Raw genomic sequence first — 18705 nt, forward strand, 5'->3', positions numbered from 1 at the left:
TCCTCTTTGGACTAGTTGCCTGTGGATAGATACATCATGAAACAGTATGAGTGGAAAATCTATCAATACAAACACAGAGACAGTATCCTGCAGGAGAATCTGAGAGCATGGCAATTTGATGGGGGTAGCCCGGTCATTGCATAACCTTATTGTGTACAGATGTTAACACTTAAAGTGTTCAAGATAACATGAGTGTCAATATCAGCCTGTGCTTTTAGACATTCAGAATTGTGCACCCAGGCATGGGCATTTAGCACAGCATTGCCTGAATCCTGCAGTGTAGCAGGTAAAAGCCACTGCCTGCAGTGCTGGCATCCCGTATGTGAGCTGGTTTGAGTTCTGGCTATTCCACTTCTGATCCAGCTCTCTGCTATGGCCTGGGAAAGCAGTAGAAGATGGCCCAAGTGCTTGGACCCCTGCACCCGCATGAGAGACCCAGAAAAAGCTCTAGGCTCCTGACTTTGGATCAAGGCAGCTCTGGCCCTTGTAGACATCTGGGGAGGAACTGGTGGATGGAAGACCTCTCACTTTTTTTTTTTCTCTCTGCCTCTGCCTCTCTATAACTTTGCCTTTTGAATAAACAAATAAATCTTTTAAAAAATTGTATTGCACCAAAATTTTTCTCTTTAGTTCGATTGTTCTAAGAACATTAGAGTAAAATCATGTGATATACACATAACTGGTTGAACTGAAATATGTGCATGTGCTGATTGCCTGTTTGTGTGCTTCCTTTTACCAACTTTTTTTTTAGTAGGATTCCAGGGTATATTGAAACACAAAATATCACACATGTCACAGAATTCCATCTCATGGGCTTTTCAGAGATCCAGCACTGCAGCCCTTCCTCTTTGTGGTGGTCCTGTCCATGTGTCTGGTCACGGTGCTCAGGAACCTGCTCATCACCCTGGTCATCATCTCAGACTCCCACCTCCACAGACCCATGTACTTCTTCCTCTGCAACCTCTCCTTTGCTGATGTGGGTTTCACCTCCACCACGGTTCCCAAGATGATTGTGGACATCCACACTCACAGCACAGTCATTTCCTACATGGGCTGGCTGACACAGATGTCTCTCTTTATTATCTTTGGGTGCATGGATTATTTGCTTCTGAAAGTGATGGCTTATGACTGGTTTGATGCCATCTGTCACCCCCTGCATTTCCAGGTAATCATGAACCCCTGCTGCTGTGGCTTCTTAGTTTCAGTGTCTTTTGTGTTCAGCCTTTTGGATTCCCTGCTGCACAGTTTGATGGTCTTGCAAGTTACCTGCTTCAAGGATGTTGAAATTTCTAATTTCATCTGTGACCATTCTCAACTTCTCAGTCTTGCCTGCTCTGACTCCTTCACCAATGACATAGTCAGGTATCTTGTTGGCATCGTATATGGTTTTTTCCTGATCTCAGGGATCCTCTTCTCTTACTATAAAATTGTTTCTTCCATTCTGAGAGTCCCATCACCAGGTGGGAGGTACAGAGCCTTCTCCACCTGTGGCTCTCACCTGTCAGTCATTTGCTTATTTTATGGAACAGCCATTGGGATGTATTTCAGTTCAGCTTTCTCAGTGTCTCCTGGAAAGGGTGCCTTGGCCTCAGTGGTATACACTCTGGTCTCCCACATGCTCAACTCTTTTATCTACAGCCTGAGGAACACGGGCATCAAGAGGGCCCCGTGGAGGCTCCTCAGAAAAACAGGCTCACCTCAGTCCTTGTGCCACGCGTCTGGACTCTTGGTGGGAACTGCAGCAAAATGAAGCATCTAGACCTACAAATCTCACTTTTCTCCATACTTGATGTGTGAGGCTGGTGCTCTCCAGATTTTGTGTCTGGTTATTGTTTCTTTTGGTCTTTTTAATGAGGCATATTTTAGATTTTTATACATTTTTCATACATAACCAGAGGCTGGGAGGTATCAAGCAATAAAATGGTTTTACAGAAAAAATAAAAGAAGCTGGGTGTGGATCAATAATTGTGATAAAATGGCCGGTGCTGCAGCTCACTAGGCTAATCCTCCCCCTTGCGGCGCCGTCACACCGGGTTCTAGTCCCGGTCAGGGTGTCAGATTCTGTCCTGGTTGCCCCTCTTCCAGGCCAGCTCTCTGCTGTGGCCAGGGAGTGCAGTGGAGGATGGCCCAAGTGCTTTGGCCCTGCACCGCATGGGAGACCAGGATAAGCACCTAGCTCCTGCCATCAGATCAGACTTAGAAGACAGAGCACAGGAAAGCATACAGTCAAACCAAAGAAAAGAAGAGGAAATTAGAAATCTAAAAAATATTGTTGGGAATCTACAGGATACTATTAAAAAACCCAACATTCGGGTTCTAGGAGTTCCTGAAGGCACGGAGAGAGAGAAAGGATTGGAAGGCCTTTTTAGTGAGATACTAGCAGAGAACTTTCTGGGTTTGGAGAAGGGCAGAGACATCCTAGTACAGGAAGGTCATAGAACCCCTAATAAACATGACCAAAAGAGATCCTCACCATGACATGTTGTAATTAAACTTACCATAGTGAAACATAAAGAAAAGATCCTAAATTGTGCAAGAGAGAAATGTCAGATTACTTTCAAAGGATCTCCAATTATACTCACAGAAGACTTCTCATCAGAAACCGTACAGGCTAGGAGGGAATGGCAAGACATAGCCCACATGCTAAGAAAGAAAAACTGCCAGCCCAGAATATTATATCCTGCAAAGCTTCATTTATGAATGAAGGTGAAATAAAGACGTTTCATAGCAAGCAGAAATTGAAAGAATTTGTCGCCACTCGTCCAGCCCTGCAAAAGATGCTTAAAGATGTGTTACACTTGGAAACACAGAAACATGGCCATCAATATGAAAGAAGGTAAAGAAAGAACACCTACCAGTAAAAGATCATAGGAAACTCAAAGCATATACTATAAAATATCTTTGGGAAAATGGCAGGGCAGGTCACTACTTATCAATAGTCACATTGAATGTTAATGGACTCAAATCTACAATAATAGGCACAGACTGGCTGAATGGATTAAGGAACAAAACCCATCTATTTGCTGCCTACAAGAAACACATCTTTCCAACAAAGATGCATGCAGACTGAAAGTTAAAGGTTCAAAAAAGATATGCCATGCTAACTGACCCCCCAAAGAATCAGGTGTAGCCATATTAATATGAGACAAAATAAACTTCAACACAAAAACTGTTAGGAGAAACAAAGAGGGGAACTATATAATGATTAAGGGTTCAATTCAACAGGAAGATGTAACTATTATAAATGTATATGCACCTAATTACAGGGCACTGGTTTATTTAAAAGATATATTAAGGGACTTAAAGGGAGACTTAGATTCCAATACAATAGTAGTGGGGGACTTCAACACTCTGCTCTCAGAAATAGACAGATCATCCAGACAGAAGTTCAACAAGAAAACAGCAGATTTAATCGACACTATTGCCCAAATGGATCTAACAGATACCTACAGAACTTTCAATCCTACATCTAAAGATTTTACATTCTTCTCAGCAGTGGATGGAAATTTCTCTAGGATTGACCACATACTAGGCCATAAAGCAAGTCTCAGCAAATTTAAAAGAATTAGAATCATACCATGCAGCTTCTGGGACCACAGTGGAATGAAGGTGGAAATTAGGAACTCAGGAATCCCTAGAGAGTATGCAAACACATGGAGACTGAACAACATACTCCTGAATGAATAATGGGTCATAGAAGAAATCAAAAGAGAACTCAAACACTTTCTGGAAGTAAATGAGGATAACAGCACAACATACCAAAACTTATGGGACGTAGCAAAAACTGTGTTGAGAGGCAAGTTTATAGCAATAGGTGCCTACATCAAGAAATTGGAAAGGCACCAAATAAATGAGCTTTCAATTCATCTCAAGGATCTAGAAAAACTGCAGCAAACCAAACCCAAATCTAGTAGGAGAAGAGAAATAATTAAAATCAGAGAAGAAATCAACAGGATTTAATCCAAAAAAAAAAAACCTAGTAAAAATCAGCCAAGTGAAGAGCTGTTTTTTTGAAAAAATGAATAAAATTGACACACCATTGGCTCAACTAACTAAAAACAGAAAAGACCAAAATCAATAAAATCTGAGATGAAAAAGGAAATATAACAACAGACACCACTGAAATAAAAAGAATCATCAGAAATTACTACAAGGAGTTGTATGCCAGCAAACAAGAAAATCTATCAGAAATGGATAGATGCCTCGACACATGCAATCTACCTAAATTGAATCAGAAAGACATAGAAAACCTAAATAGACCCATAACTGAGACAGAAATTGAAACAGTAATAAAGGCCCTCCCAACAAAAAAAAGCCCAGGACCAGATGGATTCATTGCTGAATTCTACCAGACATTTAAAGAAGAAGTAATTCCATTTCTTCTCAAACTATTCAGAACAATGTAAAAAGATGGAATCCTCCCAAATTCTTTCTATGAAGCCAGCATCACCTTAATCCCTAAGCCAGAGAAAGATGCATCACTGAAAGAGAATTACAGACCAATATCCCTGATGAACATAGACGCAAAAATCCTCAATAAAATTATTGCCAATAGAATACAACAACACATTAGAAAAATCATCCACCCAGACCAAGTAGGATTTATCCCTGCTATGCAGGGATGTTTCAACATTCACAAATCAATCAATGTGATACACCACAGTAATAGACAGCAGAAGAAAAAACATATGATTATCTCAATTGATGCAGAGAAAGCATTAGGCAAAATTCAACACCCTTTCATGATGAAAACTCTAAGTAAACTGGATATAAAAGGAACATTCCTCAATACAATCAAAGCAATTTATGAAAAACACAGGGCCAGCATCCTATTGAATGGGGAAAAGTTGGAAGCATTTCCATTGAGATCTGGTACCAGACAGGGATGCCCACTCTCACCACTGCTATTCAACATAGTTCTGGAGTTTTAGCCAGAGCCATCAGACAAGAAAAAGAAATTAAAGGAATACAAATTGAGAAGGAAGAAGTCAAACTATCCCTCTTTGCAGATGATATGATTCTTTATTTAGGGGATCCAAAGAACTCTACTAAGAGACTATTGGAACTCATAGAAGATTTTGGCAAAGTAGCAGGATATAAAATCAATGCACAAAAATCAACAGCCTTTGTATACACAGAAAATGCCACAGCTGAGAAAGAACTTCTAAGATCAATCCCATTCACAATAGCTACAAAAACAATCAAATACCTTGGAATAAACTTAACCAAAAGTGGGGAGCAACTTGGACTAGACTAAGTTACTGGAATTAAGACTTATTCTATGCATCTGCTTTCCCACCATATGGCGCTGAAAGGGAGCAAACAACTTCTACACAGCTGCCTCCAGTTCGACCAGTAACCTGCAGGAGCTGATCCTGATCTGATTGGAGGAGAGCAGCATACTCGGCATGTGGGTAGCAGAATTGGGATTGGTGGAAGAGGGCTGTAAAGGAGGAGAGAGACAACATGCACCAGGAACATCCAGTGAACATCTGAGCAGCCCCCGAGAGAGATGGCTGGCTGGTGCTGTCCCTCCCACGCGGAAGTGGGGAAAGTGGCAGGGGGAGTTGCCCTTCCATGGAGGTGGAAGGATCAGCAGCCAACCTGGGAAGGACCAGCAGCAAACCCGGGAAGGGCCGAGCAGACCAAAGAACAGTGCAGGGTCTAGTGTCGTTCCTCCGTGAAGAGGGGGAGCGACAACCAAGGATGTTAAAGATCTCTATGATGAGAATTACAAAATCTTAAAGAAAGAAATAGAAGAAGATACCAAAAAATGGAAAAATCTTCCATGCTCATGGATTGGAAGAATCAACATTATCAAAATGTCCATTCTCCCAAAAGCCATTTATAGATGCAATGTAATACCAATCAAGATACCAAAGACATTCTTCTAGATCTGGAAAAATGATGCTGAAATTCATATGGAGACACAGGAGACCTCAAATAGCTAAAGCAATCTTGTACAACAAAAACAAAGCCAGAGGCATCACAATACCAGATTTCAGGACATACTACAGGGCAGTTGCAATCAAAACAGAATGGTACTGGTACAGAAACAGATGGATAGACCAATGGAACAGAATTGAAACACCAGAAATCAACCCAAACATCTACAGTCATCTATATTTGATCAAGGATCTAAAACCTTTTCCTGGAGTAAGGACAGTGTACTCAATAAATGGTGCTGGGAAAACTGGATTTCCACATGCAGAAGCATGAAGCAAGACTCTACCTTACACGTTACACAAAAATCCACTCAACATGGATTAAAGACCGAAATCTATGACCCGACACCATCAAATTATTAGAGAACATTGGAGAAACCCTTCAAGATGTTGGCACCAGGAAAGAATTCCTGGAAAAGACCCGGGAGGCACAGGCAGTCAAAGCCAAAATTAACTATTGGGATTGCATCAAATTGAGAAGTTTCTGTACTTCAAAAGAAACAGTCAGGAGAGTGAAGATACAACTGACAGAATGGGAAAAAATATTTGCAAACTATGCAACAGATAAAGTGTTGATAACCAGAATCTACAAAGAGATCAAGAAACTACACAACAACAAAATAAACTTCCCACTTAAGAGCTGGGCCAAGGACCTCAATAGACATTTTTCAAAAGAGGAAATCCAAATGGCCAACAGACACATGAAAAAATGTTCAGGATCACTAGCAATCAGGGAAATGCAAATCAAAACCACAATGAGGTTTCACCTCACCCCGGTTAGAATGGCTCACATTCAGAAATCTACCAACAACAGATGCTGGAGAGGATGTGGGGAAAAGGGACACTAACCCACCGTTGGTGGGAATGCAAACTGGTAAAGCCACTATGGAAGTCAGTCTGGAGATGCCTCAGAAACCTGAATATAACCCTACCATTCAACTCAGCCATCCCACTCCTTGGAATTTACCCAAAGGAAATTCAATTGGCAAACAAAGAAGCTGTCTGCACTTAATGTTTATGTAGCTCAATTCACAATAGCCAAGACCTGGAATCAACCTAAATGCCCATCAACAGTATACTGGATAAAGAAATTATGGGACATGTACTCTATAGAATACTATACAGCAGTAAAAAACAATGAAATCCGGTCATTTGCAACAAAATGGAGGAATCTGGAAAATATTACGCTGAGTGAAACAAGCCAGTCTCAAAGGGACAAATATCATATGCTCCCCCTGATTGGTGACAACTAACCGACTACCAAAAAGGAAACCTGTTGAAGTGAAATGGACACTATGAGAAACGGTGACTTGAGCAGCCCTTGCCCTGACTGTTGAAGAACAACTTAGTACGTTATCCCTCTTAGTATTTTTTTGTCTGTTCTACTTAATACTATTTGGTTAATTCTGTAATTAATACACAGTTATTCTTAAGTGTTGAAAATTAACTGAAAAGTGATCCCTGTTAAATATAAGAGTGGGAATGGAGAGGGAAGGGATGTACAATTTGGGACATGCTCAAGCTGACTTGCCCCAAATGGTAGAGTGAGAAACATACCAGGGGATTCCAATTCAATCCCATCAAGGTGGCATGTACCAATGCCATCTCACTAGTCCAAATGATCAATTTCTGTTCACAATTGATCATAATGATAGGACAAAGAGCGAAAGGGATAACGTAAAGAAGACTAGTGTCTGGAAATACTAGCTGATAGAATCAAAAAGGGAGTGAATGATCCAACATGGGAAGCGGGATACTCAGCAGACTCATATAATGACGGATGTCCTAAACAGCACTCTGGCCTCAGAACCAGCCCTAAAGACATTCAGATCCAGCTGAAAAGCCCATGAGAGTATTTCAGGCATGGAAAGCCAAGAACTCTGCTAAAAAAAAAAAATGACCTAAATGAAAGATCTCCGTAAGTGAGATCCCAGTGGAAAGAACAGGTCTTCAAAGAAGGAGGTACCTTTCTCTGAAGGAAGGAGAAAACTTCCACTCTGACTATGACCTTGTCTAAATATGATCAGAGTCGGTGAACTCAAAAGGCTTCCATAGCCTTGGCAACTCATGACAAGAGCCTAGGGTGATTACTGATGCCATAAACAAGAGTGTCAATTTGTTAAGTCAACAACAGGAGTCACTGTGCACTTACTCCTCATGTAGGATCTCTGTCCTTAATGTGCTGTACACTGTGATTTAATGCTATAACTAGTACTCAAACAGTATTTTTCACTTTGTATTTATATGTGGGTGCAAACTTTTGAAATCTTAATATATGCTAGACTGATCTGTATATATAGAGAAGTGAAAATGAATCTTGATGTGAATGGAAGGGGAGAGGGTGCAGGAAAGGGGAGGGTTGCAGGTGGGAGGGAAGTTATGGGGGGGAAAGCCGTTTTAATCCATAAGCTGTACTTTGGAAATTTATATTCATTAAATAAAAGTTAAAAAAAGCACAATGGGATGAAATATCATCCCATTAGAATGGCTCTTCTTAAAAAGCTTACAGATAGAAGATATGTGCTCCCATATACTGTAGTTAGAAATGTAAATTAGTATAGATATTATGGAAAACAGTGTGGAAGCTCTTCAAAAAATGAAAGCACTACTATATGATTCAACCATCCTACACCTGAGTAAATTTTAAAGTAATTAAAATCAATCTGTCAAAGAAAAAAAAGAAAATGGAATTCTCCATGCTTTTCATACTGCTGCAATGAACTCAAAGAATCACATTGGGATTTGTAAACATGGAGAACAGAAGTCTGAATTTTATGTAAGATTCTGCATCTTGGAATTCAGCAGCGAGAATCTGAGGTGAGCGGTCCTTGGAGAACATTCCAGGTGCCCTTACTTTTCCCCTATTTTTCTCCCATTAGCATCAGCAAGTCATCAGAGACTGGGCTACATGGGCCTACAGGCTAATTAGGAGCTCTGTGAATTGAGCCCCCGAGGTCCTCTCAGCTCAAGCAATGAGCCAGAGCCTCCAGACTGTGATGTGGTAGTGGAAATATAATGGCCACTCCTCCCCATGTGAATGTCTGCATCATGAAGCCCCAGACTGAGTCTGTCTCCTTTCCTGTCCTGAGTCCAAAGCCTGAGGCTCCCTTGAACTCCAGGCTGAAGAGCAGCAGTGGAGCCATCATCCTTGGTCATGCCTCTGCTCAGACTCAGCACAGCCCAGTAAGTGCTGAGGGAGACAGTGGAAGTTGACGGGGCTGTCAGGAACACTGTTTCCTCATTATCAGGACAAGCAGGACAGCTGGGGTAGACAGCTGGGAGGGAAACCATAGACAGTTTCAGCTCAGAGGCCTGTGCCAGTTTATGTTCTTGGTTCTCATCAGGGTCTGAGATTTCTCATTTTGAATTTTCCCTCCCACAGTGATTCTCAGAACCACTGGATGTCTCTTCATGACAGCAGCCTGTGCATACCTAAAACTGTCCCCTGAGCACTCAGCAATGTCATGAAGGTGATGGTGAGGAGGAGGGGGAGGATGCTGTGACCCTAACATCACACAGCTTTATTGAGGGCTTCCTAAGTTCCAGGCTCTGAACCCCAGGTTCTAAGTAGCTTATTTCATTTCATCAACATAAAATCATGTTCCATTGCCATATTATTTGATTGTACAGAAGAGGTGAGGAACCTGCATTTTTGTGTAACTTGTGTGAAGCTGTGGGGTAGAAATGGGTGAAGTCATGTTTGAGACAGGTGGGTAGTCTGACTGCAGGCACAAGGAGCATGTCCAGTATTCCCCTCTGGCATAGCAGCCATCTCTTTCTCTTTCCTGTCACACATTGTGATCTCTTTGGGTTTTCTTGATAGATCACAGTGGGCAGCAGTAGGTAAAGTATGGTTGAGTTCAAAGGCAAAGATCACAGAAAGATCACAGGGTCATTCTGGGGACTCTATCTCTCAATCTCATTTCAAGATTTCATGTCAGCCATCCACTTTGTCCCCAACCTTTTTTTTTTTTTTTTTGACAGGCAGAGTGGACAGTGAGAGAGAGAGACAGAGAGAAAGGTCTTCCTTTGCTGTTGGTTCACCCTCCAATGGCCGCCGCGGCCAGCGCGCTGCGGCCGGCACACCGCGCTGATCCGATGGCAGGAGCCAGGAGCCAGGTGCTTTTCCTGGTCTCCCATGGGGTGCAGGACCCAAGCACCTGGGCCATCCTCCACTGCACTCCCTGGCCACAGCAGAGAGCTGGCCTGGAAGAGGGGCAACCGGGACAGAAGCCGGCGCCCCAACCGGGACTAGAACCCAGTGTGCCAGCGCCGCTAGGCGGAGGATTAGCCTAGTGAGCCGCGGCGCTGGCCCTGTCCCCAACTCTTGAAATCACTCACTTAATCTGAGCAAGAGGCTGACAGTTGGGGTCTTGGGTTCCAATACCAAGGAATGAATTAGCATTGCCTTTAGGCAGCTGAAGTTAGAGAACCATAATCCAACTATCAGGAAGGGGCATCATGAAAATCTTTGAATTCCACATAGGATGACGGGAACACAAAGCTGGTGCTGCGTCTTTCCTGATCTCCACACTTCAACTACAGGCAAGGCTTATGATCAGAAAAACCATAAAGCAGAATGACTAGGCCATGAAAGGAAACAGAATAAATGCTTTAAGCAAGTTTAAAGAAAACATCTTATAAGGGGTATATATTAAAAAAATTGGAAAAATTCAGGTGGCTCTTAAAGTTCATTATTTTATTTCATTGTCAGGTGCCTAGTGTAGTAGTGTTACCTTGTGCTCACTGATGTTACATGATTATGTGCACAGATAAACTAATTTTATCAAGATTTGAAGTCCACAGAACAAACGAAAGGAGTTATATATTAAATTATGCTAAAAGACAAATGGGGGTGGGTATATAGCATTGTGGTTAAGATGCCCACCTCCCACACTGGCATGCCTGGGTTGGATTCCTGGATCTGGCTTCTCACTCCAGCTTCCTGCTACTACAGATAAGAAGTAGTGGTTTCTGTCTGTCTCTCTCTCTCACTGTCCACTATGTCAAAAAAAAAAAAAAAGAAGTAGTAGTGGTGATGATCAAATATTTGGGCTCCTGCCTCATGTGTGGGAGACCTGGATTGAATTCCATGTCTCAAATCTTCTGCATGGGAGAAGTCACAACCATGGTAGTCATTTGGGGCAGTGAACCAGTGGAGGAAAACTCTCAAATCTCTTTCCATCTGTGTCTCTGCCTCTCAAAACAAGCAAACACACAATAATTGAGTGACTACTTCCATCAACAAAGGAAGGCAATCAGAACAGCTAAGAATGATAAAACCCTAGAGGGCAACTGATACCCAGCAATACTTCCTGATTATGAATACCCAACTTTAATTTGGTGATTAGATAATGCAGTTCTAGCTATTAAGGGTATTATAATTATTTCAAGTCAAGTAAACTATACTGTTGGTTACAAGAAAATAAGGTACATAGCACACTGTTAGCAAGAATGTTTTTCTAAATAGGGAAAGACACTTTTTATTCTTCCTTTTTAAAAGCAAAGGTGCTGCACCAAAAGAAAATTTATCAAGTAGAAAAGCTAAAAGACCCTAGTTTAATAGCAATATAGGCAAGTGCTATAAATAGTAATTGAATAGAAAGTTGACCATTTCACCCATAGACAGTAAATGTTAATCACTGATCATTAAAACTATAGAACATAATGTAGATTAAAAATATATTTATCTCAAAAAGGAAAGAAAAAAGTGAGGGAGGAAATGAAGAGTGAATATCATTATATTGTATCTATGAACTAAATTAAATCTGCTAAAAAGTAAAAAACTAAAAGTAAATTCAAATAATAGGTTACAATTGACTGTGATCATGGACTGAGTCCTTCTAATGTTTATGGTTTTCCAAAATTTTTCATTTGAGTGTCTCTAAAGTAGATGTGCATGGAAGGAGGTGAGTAACATGGAAACCAATAATGAAAGCACCCTAAGAAGCCTGAGTGTGTCATGGTTGAGATGACTGCAAGAAGTTGCATGCTCACCAGTGTGAATAAGGGGGGGAAACACAACATAAAAATTATGAATTTCAAAATTGAATAGTACCAGGTAACATTTTAATTCCATTTACTGTTTAAACCTTAGAGTTATTCTTAAACTACAACCATGACTAGTTGAGTTGAAAACATATACAGAGTGCTGGAAGCCTATTTATCTGTTTCTTTTTACCAACACTATTTTCTTTTCCAGAAGGAAGGCAGGTTATATTGAAACACAAAATCTTACACGTGTCTCAGAATTCCATCTCTTGGGATTCTCAGAGGATCCAGACCTACAGCCTCTCATTTTTGTGCTGTTCCTATTCATGTACCTGGTCACAGTGCTTGGGAATCTGCTCATCATCCTGGCTTTCACCTCAGACTCCCACCTCCACACCCCCATGTACTTCTTCCTCTGCAACCTGTCCTTGGCTGATGTGGGTCTCACCTCCACCACGGTTCCCAAGGTGATTGTGGATGTCCACACTCACAGCACAGTTATCTCTTATGTGGGCTGCCTTACACAGATGTCTTTCTCCATCACCTTTGGATGCATGGATGATTTGCTTCTGACAGTGATGGCCTATGACAGGTTTGTTGCCATCTGTCACCCTCTTCATTACCAGGTCATCATGAACTCCCACCGCTGTGGTTTCTTAGTTTTAGTGTCAGTTGTGGCTAGTCTTTTGCATTCTCTGTTGCACAGTTTGATGGTCTTGCAAGTTACCTGCTTCAAGGATGTTGACATTTCCAGTTTCTTCTGTGACCCTTCTCAGCTTCTCAACCTCACCTGCCTTGACACGATCATCCATGACATATTCGTATGTTTTGTTGGTTTTGTATGTGCTTTTCTCCCTATGTCAGCACTCTTCTTCTCTTATTATAAAATTGTTTCCTCCATTCTGAGGGTCCCATCACCAGGTGGGAAATACAAAGCCTTCTCTACCTGTGGCTCTCATTTGACAGTTGTTTGTTTATTTTATGGAGCAGGCCTAGGCGTCTATCTCAGTTCAACCTTCTCACTTTCTCCACAGCAGGGTGCCTGGGCTTCAGTTGTGTACACTCTGGTCACCCCCATGCTCAACCCCTTTATCTACAGCCTGAGGAACAGGGACATCAAGAGGGCCATATGGGGGATCCTCAGCAACACAGTCTCTGTGCCGTGCATTTGGAGTGCTGGTTGGAAAAGCAGCAAAACTGAGTACTAGAACTACAAATCTCACCGCTCTCATTCCATGGTGTTTGAGGCTCTTTTCTCTCCATTATTGTGCCTTAAAGTGGCCCTTTTGGTCTTTTTGGTGGGGAGCATTATAGAATTTCTGTTCATGTTAACCACCGCATGTCTTAATCCTATGATACTATGGAGCTTTCTGTAGGTTCCTGTTGGTGATGCAGACATCCTAGACAGATGAAAAAGTCTTTATTTATTTGACAGGCATAGTTACAGACATTGAGAAAGAGAGAGACAGAAAGGTCTTCCTTCCATTGGTTCACTCCCCAAATGGCCGTTATGGCCGGAGATGCGCTGATCCGAAGCCAGGAGCCAGGTACTTCCTCCCGGTCTCCCATGCGTGTGCAGGGCCCAAGCACTTGGGCCATCATCGACTGCTTTCCCAGGCCATAGCAGAGAGCTGGATTTGAAGAGGAGCAACAAAGACCAGAACTGGCTCCCATACAGAATGCCAGTGTTGCCCTCTTTTTTTTTTTAAGATTTATTTACTTGAAAGTCAGTGCTAGAGAGAGAGAGGAGAGGCAAAGAGAGAGAGAGAGAGAGAGAGAGGTATTCCATCGACCAGTTCACTCCCCAGTTGGCTGCAATGGCCAGAGATGCACGATCCAAAATCAGGAGCCAGGAGCTTCTTCCAGATCTCCCACACGGGTGCAGGGCCCAAGTACTTGGGGCATCTTCCATTGCTTTCCCAGGCCATAGCAGAGAGATTCATTGGAAGTGGAGCAGCTGGGACTGGAACTGGTGCCAATATGGGATGCTGGCACTGCAAGTGTTGGCTTGATCTGCTATGCCGCAATGCCTGCCCCTCTTTTTGTGTTTTTACAGTTTCCATATTTTCCAAAATTCATATGTACTCTTAGACACATGTGCATCACCCTACCTTATCTGTGAGAATGTGTAGAGCTGCTCATTTTTAGGGAACACCAGGGAGCTTTAGCAATACTCAGGCCTGGTCTTCTCCACCTGAGACTCTGATTTCTTCAAGTGTATGAGGACTGAGAAGAGAATTTCTAAGGATTCTAAGTGTATGATTAAAACCGGCAACAATTTTTTTAGGAGCTTCATTGTAGGTGATGAGCTGCTTTTCTCTCACTGTTTCAGGATTTTATTTCTTTGTGTGACTTTGGACAGTTTGATTATAATTTGTTTTGGTGTTAGTCCTCCCAGAACACATACATTGGTCCACTTATAGTATCCCTTAAATCTCTGACTCTTTTACTTCTCTTCATTCTTTTTTCCTCTTTCTTATAACTTAATAGTTGAAAAAACCCAACTCAATCTGAAGACAAAGTTTTGATTAGTTGAATCTAGCAGTGATTGTAAAGACTAAACACTTTTTGGAGTTAAAAACAGGGGAAGGTTGGTATGATTCAATAATTGTGACAAAGCAATTAATATGAGATGTTAATAAAGGAAAAGGAGTGAGGGGCATATGAGCATGCCCTGTAATTCTACCTCATGATTTGTTTTGTAAATTTAAATCTATTCTGAAATAAATAGTTTAAAGGTATAACTGTCAGTAAAGATAATTTGTATGGTTACAAAAAATGCCTGAGTCTTTCTTCTCCTTGATACAGTCTGCTGTCAAACACTGTATTTTTATTCCAATTTAGTTATTTTATTCTTTATCTCCAGTATTTGTTTCTTCTTTTTAGTTACATCTCTCTATCATTTTGTTCATACTTTGTTTTACTCATTTGTCTGTGTTATCTGTTAACATATTGACAATCTTTAAGATGGTTATTTTGAACTTGCTGTGGGATAATCAAATGTCTCCATTTCTTTAAAAAAATGGCAGGTGGTTCATTTCTACAGATAAAAATTGGTCCTTCATGCCTTATTTGTTTCTATGCATTGCTTTTCTGCTGAGACTGGAATCTTAGAAATCTCAAAAGGGGCTGGCTCTGTGGCATAATGGGTAAAGCCAATGTCTGCAGTGCCAGCATCCCATATGGGTGCTGGTTCAAGTCCTGGCTGCTCCACTTCTGATGCAGCTCTCTGCTATGGCTTGGAAAAACAGAAGATGGCCCAAGTCACACATGTGGGAGACCTAGAAGAGCTCCTGGCATCGGATTGGGCTAGCTCCGGCCAGTGCAACCAATCGGGGAGTAAACCAGTGGATTGAAGACCTCTTTCTCTGTGTCTCCTCTGTCACTCTTTCAAATAAAATAAATCTTTCAAAAAAAAAAAAAAAGAAAAATGAGGCTCTTCCAGTCCTTATGGATTGGTTTCATGAAGGGAAAGTTCTTTACTGGTAGACATGTTGGACATTCTGGGGAACCCTCAAGCCTTTTCTGGGGAGGCATCATCTCTGAGCTTGTGTGTGTGTGGTTTTACAGTTAGAGAGTTTTGCCATTGTCCTCAAGAGTGCATCATTTCCTCCTCCAGTTGGTGTCTGCCTGTCACACTGCAGTTCCTCTGGGGGTTGTTCTGAGGTACCCTCCCTTGTTCTCTGTTCCCCACATAGCACAGTCATTACGGTAAGTGTCCAAGTCTGGCCAGATATCGACTCCTTCCTAGGGCTTTCTGAGGAGACAGAATTTTGAACATTCCACCTGCTCTTTCTCTTCCACGAGAAAAGTTAGGAGTTGAAGATTTTCTCTCTGCCATACTGCTTCTGGGGCAGGGAGTGCCTTGTTGTGCACATGCAATGAGCTCTCTTATGCACTTGGATGCAGCTCTTGCTGGTTTCTTCTCACTAGAATTTTCTTCTTGATAGAGGAGCAAATGAGTGTCTGAACTCCTGAGCACTCACACATGATCATGAAGGGGATGAGGAGGAAAAAGAGGATGCAGTAACCATAAAGTCTCCAACCTTACTGAGGGCTTCCTATGGGCCAGGCTCTGAATTCTGTGTCCTATTCAACGTGCTTCTTCTCATCTATGTAATCCCCCACGTTATGTTGCAGACACTATTTTTATTTTACAGAAGTGGAGAGGAGCACATCATTTTTGTGTAACTTGTACTAGGCTGTGAGATAGAAATGGGTGAAACCACAACTGAGTCAGGTTGTCTGACTGCAGACATGAGCATGCCCAGTCTCCCCCGACAACCCAGCCTTTCATCTCTTTCCTGTCACTCCAGGCTGACAATCCTGCTCACCGTGCTCTGTCTTTGGGGTTTCTTGGGAGATCATAGCAGGCAGCAGTGGGACAAGGTGACTGAGCTCACAGAGAGAGCAGACTTGGGATCAGAGTCTCTCTCTCTCTCCACTGCACCCCACACTCCACCACTCCAAGATTTCACTTCAGTCATCTACTTTCTTCCCAACTCTTGTAATCACCTCACTTGATCTCAAAAGAGAGACAAGATTGGGGTCTTGGGTCCCATTTCTATTGCAGACTGGGAAGGATTGTAAAGGACCTTGTAGACCCTGTGGTTTGGATCTCTGGTGCTCTAACGCTCCCTGATGGTTGGGAGAAAATGGGGGTCTTTGATAAATTGGATCCAGAGACTTTCAATGTCATTTTGACTCCTGCCTGCTCCACTGATGATTTCTGTGATGTAGGGCAGGTTTTCAGTACCCTGAGAATCTCCATTGTCATCTGAGTTGATGCCTCATTGATAGGACTGCACTGGGTAATTTTTTAACTGATAATAGATGCCCTCTATGGGATCTGTATGTAATGATGAATCAAAGAAGAAAGAACAATTTAGATATTATTGATCACTATTTTAAAGGATAATTTTCTTATCATTCAAAGAAAGCCTTCTGGCCTGATGTAATGCTTTCCTATTTCTGTAAAAGGACCATTTGGCCTTGTTCTTAGTGAGAGGACTTCAAAAGGTTCATGGAAAAACAGGGTGAAAATTTTGAGTTTATTTTGCTCTAAATATTTTTGATATTCACACATGTGTTTTTCATAATGCGCATTTTCACAAATTATGAAAAAAATTATACCCAAAGCTTTTTTGTATTAAAATAAACTCATAATTGCATTCATCCAAAAGCATTTTAGACCATAACCATACCCTCACAAACTTATTTGCTTTGTATTTGGAGAAGAGCAGTCTTTCATTTCAGAATCCCCAGATGCTAGTCTGTTGCTTGGCACAGAGGATGCATCAAAAAAATGTTAAATAACGAATAGACCTTTAGTTGGCTCACAATAGTTGGCCATACTCAGTAACATGGGTCCTATAATCTTGTTAGTAGCATCTGCAGCATTACTATTGTTTATAGTTATTCAAAAATTAAGGCAGAGGTTGTTTTATATAGAATAAAAAACCTAGAGAAGGGGCAAACATTTTGTGTGGGGTGGGACCCATTTTTGAGTTGGATATCATTGTAGCTTCCAGTGCCTTGGACAATGGTATACACTAACAAACTTGCTATCTCCATAATGAGAGAGTTCTGTATTTTATTTTTAAAAAAGATTTATTTATGTATTTGAGAGGTGGACTTATAGACACAGAGAGAGAGTGACAGAAAGGTCTTCCATCCATTAGTTCACTGTCACAATGGCTGGAGCTGGGCCAATCCAAAAAGCCAGGAGCCAGGGGCTGCCTCTGGGTCTCCCATATGGGTTCAGGGACCCAAGCACTTGGGTCTTCTTCTACAGCCTTCCCAGGCCAAATCAGAGAGCTGAATCAGAAGAGGATCAACTGGGACTTGAACCAGTGCCCACATGGGAAGTTGGCACCACAGGTGGAGGCTTAGCCTATTTGTCACAGTGCCAGCCCCAAATTCTGTGTTTTAAAACCTCACAACAACCAAATATTTTGGTTCTAAACTTCCTTAGATGCTACGCCTGTTATAGATATGTGTGTTCTTCTTCCTGTATCCAGTAGACAATACAAGCACACAGGGGTGCAGAGATTCACACACATTGTGCCTGTAGTGGGTGAATGATCTGGGATGGAAACGCTGATTTCCTAACTAACTTCCTTCTCAGAGGAGTGTCGCCTTCGCTGGAGCCAAATAGAAATATTATTCCATCTATAAGATGAAACATCTCAGTGAGTAATCATGGGAGAATTATTACTAGATATAACCCAGAGATATATATTCAATGGTGTATCTTGAGAATAAGAGGATGTAGTTGATAATGATTGTTTTATTGGGACAGCAGATGTAAATGATTAATAGTAAAATTGTCCATGCACTGAATATTGCAACTCAAACAATTCTATTTCATGCACATGTCTTATAGCAATTCTCATGTGTGTGATATGGAGACAGAAGAATTTTTGAAAAACTGTCAGAATAATAAATAGACAAATGAAATGATGTTCCTCTCTCAGGTAAGGACAGGAAGCAATCAAAGTGTTTGAAGGAGACATGAGCACTTCACAGAGAGACTTAAACCCAAACATCCATGTATACTTGTGCATTTCATGGGCAACAAGTGTAGAATTCTACTCAGGTGTGCTTCAAGCACTTTGTAGATAAGTTTTAGAGAAAACTATTTAGGAATTCAGAAATTACTGCTGACTCAGAGGGGCAGGCATTGTGGTGAAACAGGTTAAGCTGCTTTGCCCGATGATTCCAGACTTGGCTTACTCTTCTTCCAATTCAGCCTCTTGCCAATGTGCCT

The 18705-nt window shown here is 41.6% G+C and overlaps 2 protein-coding genes across 2 annotated transcripts; both read left to right on the top strand.

Annotated features, from left to right (window-relative positions):
- Positions 1–865: 865 nt before the first annotated feature.
- On the top strand, positions 866–1750 carry LOC138845765 (putative gustatory receptor clone PTE01). The gene has a single exon (XM_070059339.1). It carries the CDS (start codon positions 866–868, stop codon positions 1748–1750), a length of 885 nt encoding a protein of 294 aa, XP_069915440.1.
- A 10512-nt stretch (positions 1751–12262) lies between these two features.
- On the top strand, positions 12263–13144 carry LOC138845766 (olfactory receptor 7E178-like). Its single transcript, XM_070059340.1, has one exon. It carries the CDS (start codon positions 12263–12265, stop codon positions 13142–13144), a length of 882 nt encoding a protein of 293 aa, XP_069915441.1.
- Positions 13145–18705: the final 5561 nt, after the last annotated feature.

This window comes from Oryctolagus cuniculus, chromosome 16 (assembly GCF_964237555.1).
Source record: "Oryctolagus cuniculus chromosome 16, mOryCun1.1, whole genome shotgun sequence".
In the NCBI taxonomy this organism is placed as follows: Eukaryota; Metazoa; Chordata; class Mammalia; order Lagomorpha; family Leporidae; genus Oryctolagus; species Oryctolagus cuniculus.

Coding starts and splice junctions, on each gene's coding strand:
- LOC138845765 (XM_070059339.1), top strand. CDS start 866: ATGTGTCTGGTCACGGTGCTCAGGAACCTGCTCATCACCCTGGTCATC.
- LOC138845766 (XM_070059340.1), top strand. CDS start 12,263: ATGTACCTGGTCACAGTGCTTGGGAATCTGCTCATCATCCTGGCTTTC.